The sequence below is a fragment of the Abramis brama genome, assembly GCF_963993115.1.
Source record: "Abramis brama genome assembly, chromosome: 20".
Classification (NCBI taxonomy): Eukaryota; Metazoa; Chordata; class Actinopteri; order Cypriniformes; family Leuciscidae; genus Abramis; species Abramis brama.
This window is the reverse complement of record NC_139982.1, coordinates 558623-567498: the sequence shown is the minus strand read 5'-3', so window position 1 is coordinate 567498 and position 8876 is coordinate 558623. Positions and strand designations below refer to the sequence as shown.

At 38.8% G+C, this 8876-nt stretch overlaps 1 protein-coding gene across 1 annotated transcript; it reads left to right on the top strand.

Moving 5' to 3' along the window:
- Nucleotides 1-1546: 1546 nt before the first annotated feature.
- On the top strand, nucleotides 1547-7486 carry LOC311070402 (uncharacterized protein; the record flags this gene model as incomplete). The annotated part of the gene is made up of 7 exons (XM_084094228.1): nucleotides 1547-1573; nucleotides 1885-2095; nucleotides 2453-2572; nucleotides 2991-3075; nucleotides 3523-3655; nucleotides 3750-4198; nucleotides 7372-7486. 7 exons carry the CDS (start codon nucleotides 1547-1549, stop codon nucleotides 7484-7486), a joined length of 1140 nt encoding a protein of 379 aa, XP_083950354.1.
- Between the last annotated feature and the right edge of the window lie 1390 nt (nucleotides 7487-8876).

Here is an 8876-nt window from a genome sequence, read left to right as displayed (position 1 = left end):
ACAAAATCTCAATTTTGAAATTTGGGTCACTGTGACTCATTTTGCTGGATCAGGTCACATATTTAGGTCACATACTTAATACAAGACCAGTTTTAACTGGTCATTCAAATGGCATGATTACAGAAAAGTCTTTCAGGAGCTATATTACTTCTAAATGCATCTATTAGAATGCTGCATATTTTTTTCAATTCAAGGTATTGCCATACTTTTTTTTCCTAGCTATCTAGAACTAGGCCTTAAGCCTGGAACACACCAAGCCAACGAACTAGCGCTGATGAAAGCCGACTGTGTCGTCGCCTGGCGTCGGGGTTAAAAGCGGCACCTGAACACACCGAGAGAACTACTGCCGACTGTCAGCTAGAATGCGCGTTCTGCGCCTGCGTGTAAATGAGACAACTGTCTATTTCTGCAGATATATTCGTCTATATTCGTCATTCAAAAAGGGAAACCGACGCTGCCGGCTACAGATACATACACCGTAAACAAAGCAGTGCGTGCTTACCGTTTTGAATATCGCTTGGTGTGTTCCAGGCTTAAGGCCTACATGTTATTTGATCATGTTCATCACAAAAAAAAATAAAAATAAAAAAAATAAAGATTAACTTTACTATACCAGTTATTCAACTGTATTCATGTTTTATATACAGATATACAGGGTTATATACTTGCTTTCTCTCTTTTTTTAGTTGCATGGTATTATGTAACCAAAGAACATGGGGGCAGGGACAGAAATTAACCAGGGAAGTGACCAAGGTATGCATATTGAAATTGTGGTGGCAGAAACATTTTCTCATTTGATATTTTTTATTATTATTATTATTTATTTTTTCAGTAGTAGTACCCCCCAAAAAAATTTTTTTCATCCCTTTTGGGAGGGTCCAAGTCTCATCTAGGGGGGTAGGATTATGATCGGTTATGATGTTTCCTATGCAGTATGGAACTTTTGTCTCTCTGTCACCATCTGTGGTTGAAACATAAAATTGCAAGTGGCTTGGAGGATTTAAAAAAAAAATATTTATTTGGAACAAATCTTTCATAGTGCACCTTTAAATAACTGGCTTGTATGTGATGTACTAAAGCCTAAACAAATGATTAAAATATTATTTTAAATATTATTAATATTATCTTTATTATTTATTTATACAATAGGTGTATTTATGTTGAGCTTCTCACAATAATATAGTTCCACATGTACATAATGATTGAATGATTGAACACCCAGCAATGTGTAATTTCTTTGCATCTCCTTTCGAATACAACATTCAAATTATTAGACAAAAAATTCTATCTTGAGAAAAGCGGATTTTGATGGGTATCCGGTTGTTAAGTCTGACGTCACACGTGACGTTTAGCCTTTTCCGGGTCCAAGCGCTCCGCTCGTCCAGAAATAACAATGGCGGAGCCTGTAAATTTATTTACGATCACGTCCTTCTTTAGTGAGGCACCCTTGGCGGTCAAAAAGGGTTTAAATTCTTTTAACTCCAACAGAGTGGTTAGTGTAGCTCATCACTCAGGTGGCATAATTAAGGGTAGAGTCCAGGCATCAATGAAAAAGAAGATTTACGAGGTTGAGGTGAGTTAGCTGTAAGCTAGCTAGCTAGTTGACATAATTTGATATTCCATGTTCTGGATGAGGTATTTCAAAAGAAAACATGTTCAGGACTGCTATAACTGTGGATGTAAACGAAGATGAAATGGCAAATATGTGACTGCCAGGTTTTAGAGGGTTAAGTTAGTGAACTTAGGCTAGCAGCTAGTCAATTTAGTAACGTTAGTATGATCTGACAGCCCCGAGATGGCTACAGAAGTATTAGGATAAACATAGTGCTGGCAGCATTGTGTTTTAGAAGTGTTAGGGTGAGGGTTAAATTGTTTTCAATACAGGTTCACGTTGAGGGCCAGGCAGTCAGGTACAGCACATGCGAGTGCCCAATCGGCAGAGATAAGTGCCATCATATGGCAGCTTTGTTGATTTGGGTTGAGAAAAATGTGTCCCGCACCGACGTGGAATGTGTGTGGAAGAAGGCCAGCACTCCGAAGGGGGACGAAATTACATCCAAGAGAGTGTCTGAGATGACACCAACCACAACACGAGGTTTGTAATAAGTTTGTTGATGTTGCCTGGTTTTAATTATTTTCTTAAACACGTAATGTGGTTTAAGGCTATTGCTAATTAGATTAATCATATTTATGAAACTCTTCTGACATACACTCACGGTGTGTTGTGATTCAGCTAGAATTCATGACCATGAGCTTTATCACCACATTGAAATATAGTTGCAAGACAGTGAGCCTGAGATGTACACTGTGATATTTTTTTTTTTTTAAAGCTTAGATTTTGTGCTATAAATGAATGATCATAATAAAAGGCTGTTAAATTGAGAAATAATCATCACTTGAAACGTTCATTTTCATTTTCATTTTTATAACCAGTTTTATACCATTATTTCAGCTGGCATCAAAAGACCTGTCACCCAGGAGGACAAAGAATGGGCTCGGGTGTCCTTATTGCAACTTGGGCGTTTTACAGGGATGGGGTGGATTTTAGTCCAGGAGTCCAGAGACGCCTCAGGTATATATTTTTTTTACTTTTGTACTTTCATGTTCCCTTAAAATTAGTAGAAACATTACAATAACACTACATTAAACCAATGACAATTCAGCTAGGATTTTGTCACCCAACACATAATTTTGTACAATGTTATGTTTAATCATTTCTTGAAATTTGAACCAAGTGTTTCAAACTGTTTATTATAGTTAAAAACTAACATTACATAATTTAGGGACATGAAAAATGTGGTAAACTACACACGTATGTGTGTATGTATGTAAACCATTGCTTTCATTTCAAATGTATTTTGTAAACACAATGTGGCTAAGTATGTGGACACCTCACTGACTTCACAACTTGTGCTTAATTTTAAATCTAGACTCTCCCAATCAAGACATTTGATGGGCTGGTGACCAGCCCAGGTTTTGTCCAAGCTGAGGACAAGGCTCTATATGTGCTGTCAATGATCAGGAGAAGCAGCAGATTGAGGAAGCAACAGTTGGCCAGGCTAAGAACGCATCATGGTAAGAAAGCTTATTAATAAAAACAAAATTCTGGTGGTTCTGAGAGCTAAAGACTCTGAAACTTTATCACATGGAAAAAGACAACACAAGCATAAATAAGTTAGCTCTGATGACATTCTGCTGTCATTACTCTAAGACAATCATGAACACCTTGATTAGATGGATCAGGTGTGTTTAATTAGTGTTGAAGCTGAACTCTGAAGGGCTGTGGCACATCAGGAACTGAGTTTGACACCCCTGCTCTAAAAGAATGTTAGTTGCTTTCGAAAAATGTACTTACTTAAAGTTGATATGGATAAAAATGTCTGCTAAAGGCTGTAAATTTGCTCAGAATTTAGAAAATGCACATGCAAAATGTCATATGTCAGATGTTTTTTTTTTACATGAAACTGTAATGCCAATTGTTGCGCAACAATGGCCTCTCTTGTGGCTGGTTTCTTTTAACAGGTTTGCATATCGCAAGAAAAGGATAACCGCAAGTAATTTTGGTTTGGTATTGGCAGCAGTCAAGCGGAAGTCTTACCCGCCTTCCTTATTCAAAACCCTGCTTGGCCAGTACAACCTCAAAGAAGGATCTAAAGTAAGTTGTAGTATAGTGAATATTTACAATGAAGGCATCTGTGTCTATGAACACACTTATTAAGACTAAGTGGTATTTGTCCCCTCCCCCCAAGGCATGTGATTGGGGAATCCTCCATGAGCCAAGGGCGAAGCAGGAATACGCTGAGCGCACTGGTGTTGTTATACAAGAGAGGGGACTGTTCCTATCTGATAGCGGCCTGCTTGGTGGATCTCCGGATGGGACGGTGTCTGGAAACTGCGTGATTGAAGTCAAGTGTCCGTGGTCAGCCAGAACCAAGACTATCCTGCAGGCTGCAGAGAATAGGGACTTTTTCCTGGAGTTTGATGAAGCCATTGGTTCCCTGACACTAAAACAAACTCACAACTACTGGCATCAGATCCAGGGAAACCTGCACCTGACCGGAGCTAACAGTGGTCACCTGCTTGTGTGGACTCCTCTTGACCTTGTCCTTCTGCTCAAAGACCCAACATGGGCTGTTAACATTAACATTCTGGAAATATTTTATAAAGATGTTTTCCTACCATACATTCTCTCACAGTTGTAAGTACTGTTCAATTTGAAAATAAATGAGAATTTGGCATTTCACACAAGCAAGGCATTTATTTATTATACACGTTTGTAGGACCTTCATGCTACACACAAAACTTTTAAATGTAACATTTTATTTTACAATGTCCTTTTTACATGTTACATGTACGTATCATAGCAATAACAGTACATTAAGCATAAATACATGCAACTAACCCTCAACCAATCCTACCCTAATATTACTCAGTACTTCAATATATAATTATACTGTAATCTTGACACCTTAAAATATAGAGTAACCAAATAAAACTATATATACAGTTATTTATATACAGACATATGTATTACACCCATTAGCCTGTATTTTGAAATTTATCTGATTTCTGCAAGCAAATATGCAGAAACGAATGTATGTACAATAGTTAAAGGGATAGTTCACCCAAAAATGAAAATTAGCCCATGATTTACTCTCCCTCAAGTCATCCTAGGTGTATATGACATTCTTCTTTCAGACGAATACAATCAGTTATATTAAAAAATGTCCTGGCTCTTCTAAGCTTTTATAAGCTTATGCTAAAAGAGTAACCCTTGAACTTGACGCACAATATAATGACGATGGCTTCAGGGTGAGTAAATCATGGGCTAATTTTTATTTTTGGGTGCACTATCCCTTTAAGCTCAATACCTTTAACTCATCCAATTTCACGGAGAATGGGTGTTTGTAAATTTGTAAGACACACACACACACTTTAAGAATTTTGTTAATATTTTGTTTGAACTGGTACGGAATGTGGTCCAAAATATGAAACAATTTCAGTCGCTGAATTAGGGATGGGACGATTACCGGTTTTACGATAAACCACGATAAAATGTACTGACGGTTAGTAATATCGTTTAAAATTTAATTATCATTAAAACCGTGTTTGATTATCGCGATTTTAGATCCTGTTCAGCCAGCAACAGTCTGACGCAGCCGCAGGCGCAATGTTATTTTTTTTATTCAAGAAGGAATTGCGGAAGGCAGTGACCGTGCTCGGGAGAATTTTCAGCCTTTTAAAAGAACCAATTCTGATGTGTGGTCATATTTTGGCTTTAACAAAAGTCCTGAGGGAAACTTAATCGAGGATGGTCACCCTGTCAGCAGAACATGCACAAGAAAAAGTCGCTGCAATAACTTCAGATCTGCCGAGTCGTCTTGTGTGACCATCACCGACTGTTGTATAGCGAACGCAAGGCAAGTTAACTTTGACCTCAATACCAAAACTATGTCTGGGAAATAACTGGGCATGAAATGTTGTTTTAAGTTTAACTATTTTATATCAATAAACGTGAGGCTTCCGCAAATAAAAGTTCGCAGCAAGTGGCTTAGCCAAAGACGAACGAACAAGTTCAAACAAGACTATTAAGAGTGACATTTAAGGGATAATAATTTATATTCATTATACACTTATTACACCGATATTTTTTTTTACCACATAGGCTAATTACGGGGACAATGAATTGAGATTAATCTTTTCTTACCTTTTTATAAATCATGTACAGCGTAGGCTACAAAACAATCGTTCAGACAAGATGATCACAACAATATTATCAAACTCTATAAACAATAAATCAACTCTGATTTATTAATTTTCAATACAATTAAAAATGGAGACGCAAGACGGCAAGTTGTATTTGAATGAAACGAGAGAGCGCGTCCATTGTGATACATGTTGTAACGTCTGTCAGAGAGTTTGAAGTCTGCCCAGATGAAGAATACAAGACAGTGCAAATGAACTGGTAGTTCCACAAGACTTTTATAGATGTTTTCTCTCAGTTAAGCACACACTTCACATGTCGAAGAGCGAATGTTAAAAGGGAAAAGAAAACACTCTAAAACACGCTACAAATCAAAGTAAACACATTATAATAAAACAACGGTCAGCAGTAGAGCGGTCATCTTCCTCTTTGCGTGATCAATCTCACTCTCCCTGTGCGTGCGCGCTCACATAAAAACAGCATGCATACAATAACGTACACCATAGAAGAAGTTATCTTAAAGGCACATCCACATTCATGTCATGAACACTACTTAACACTAGGTGGCCGTTACAATGCATGTGCGCGGTCTTATAATGCGTTGCTATTGACGACCGTCATTATAAGGAAGGAAATGCTTTAAAAAGTGCATAGAGCTGCTTGTTTTATTTGTTGTTTGTTGATTTTCAAATATAAAACTTGTTGAAATGTCTTCAGTGTGAGCATCAACTCTTTTTGAACACTTTCATCTCGTTTTAACAAAACCGTGATAATATTGATAATCGCGATAATTTTGGTCACTATTATCGTGATATTAAATTTTCATACCGTCCCATCCCTACGCTGAATTGAACGCTCCACATGTATCCTAGCTTTTGAGATGAGTCTGTTATTGTTCACTTCCTCCTGCGTAAACTGTCCATTGACGAGAAAAGAGGGGATGTTCAGGGAAACTCCTTCTGGCAAAATGTCCCGAATTGTGAAGCCCTTGTCTGCCATTACCATATCACCAGGATTTAAATGTTGGAGAAGTCCACAGTCAGCTGTTATTGCCTTGTCTGAGGCACTCCCACCGTACAGGTCACTGGCAAAAGTAATAACTCCGTTAGGCGCAACGCCGATTAAAGCCTTAAGTGTGGTTCGTCCTTTGTACTGGCTGTACAAATGACACTGTGTGTCAAGCCTCTCTGTGTTAGAGACGGCAACCTCTGTGCAGTCGAGCACGATCCTACAGTTGGGGAAGGGCTGGAAGCAGTATGGCAGTGATGTCTGATTCTTGGCTGTTGAGGGGATGTTGTTCTCAAGCAAACCGACATACACATCATACAGACATCATACAGGGCACTAATGATGGTGGTGAAGATGTTGGTTACTGTAGCTGTGCTACAATTAAACCTGGTTGCTAGGTCTACGTGGCCGCAATTTAGTCTAAGCTTCATTAAGGTCAGGAGCAATTGATCAATTAGGGGCATAATTTGGACAGTCCAATCAGAATGATATTGTATTTCAAATTTAGAAAGAAGTGCTTCCAAAAACAGGACAGTGGCAGCATCAGGCAATCCAGTAAAATACTGAACTCTGTCAGGGCTGGAAGAAATTTGACTAAAGGAAAAAGTTTGCTTCTGTTTCTCCAATTGTTTTTTCAATTGGTCATTCTCTTTCCTCAGCATGTCATTCTCCACCTCAAGTGCCACAAGACTTTTTGAAGTACATGGGGTCTGTGCAGTTACCATGTCAGCATCCGTTCCCCACTGCTTGGGACCATTTGTTTCTTCCGTTTAGGGAGATGTCTGAGGTGCTCAGGGAATTGGAAAGTCTTCCCCTCATCCCAAGCAAATTGCGATGACCCAGCAGCTTTTCCATTGGGGAAATGCCAACTGCACACCCTAGAGTTGCAGTTTGGGGTGAAGTTTTCACATCTGTAAAAATTATAAACAAAATAAATTTTAATATTACTTAAATTATTTGTCATGTGAACACACTACAATAACATTAAAGCAGTCATTGGCAACAATTGCTGTCTACAAATGTTTTGTTTCTGGTGTGTGCATGTGTGTACTGTACACTGTAGTTTGTGTCCGTTTTTATTTAGCTTGTTGCCCTGTTAGTTTATGCTTGTTCTGTGTATGTACACTGAGAGCAAAGATCAGAGTCAAATATGTAAACATACCAGGCCATTAATCATGATTCTGATCTTATATCTCAGACTCCCTCCAACAATACTTAATTATTATAGCAAGAAAAAACATTAAACCAGTTAAAGTATGATAATATGCTAACATTTCTCATTAACGTTACACCCATTTACCTGTTTTTTACTTTTAAATCTGATTTCTTCAAGCAAATTTGCAGAAACAAATGTATGTACAATAACTTACAGTTAAAGGAATAGTTCACTAAAAAAAGTTCAAATTACCCCATGATTTACTCACTCTGAAGCCACCGTAAGTGTACATGACATTCTTCTTTCAGAATGTGCTGGGCTACACTCTTTACTGTGTGAATGGCCCCACCATCAGCAGTTATATCAGTAAAGGGAACAAGCAAAGGCTTGTCCCTCAGCAAACTAAGCAACTTCTCCTCATTGAAAGAGGACTCAGCATCCATCACATGCTGAATGTCACCCCCCTCAAAGAGCCCAACTTGTTCAATACGAGCCCTTACTGTGGAACCGAACTTCAGACACATATCTGACATGTAAGTCAGATATGTGTCTGCCCTATTCCTCGTGGTTCTCTGGTGCCTTGGGTGACATGCACCACAGGTGACCAAGCACCCACTCACTGGATGTATATGCACTTTCTGCAGTCGGTTGTGCGGTGTATTTGAATACAGTTGCACAAACGTCAGGGTGTAACCGAGGTCGATCTCTCTGAAAATCCCCCGAAGTGCCCTTGAGATGTCTATACCCCGGTTATCAAGGTTGGAGGAGAAATTCGCTGTTTCATTGATAGAGAGAGCTGAAAACAAACTCCCTCTATTCCCCACCACCTCCTGCACACCATACCGAGACCAAAATATGTGGATCTTTGGGTCTTTTGAGTGGACCGTACATGCAGTGTGCACAGACACACACATAATGCACTCAGCATCCACCAATGTACCCAAATCCAGCAGGTCATCGTTTTTTTGTCCAAACTTGGACAGTGTCAACATCACCTGGACGTTGAAC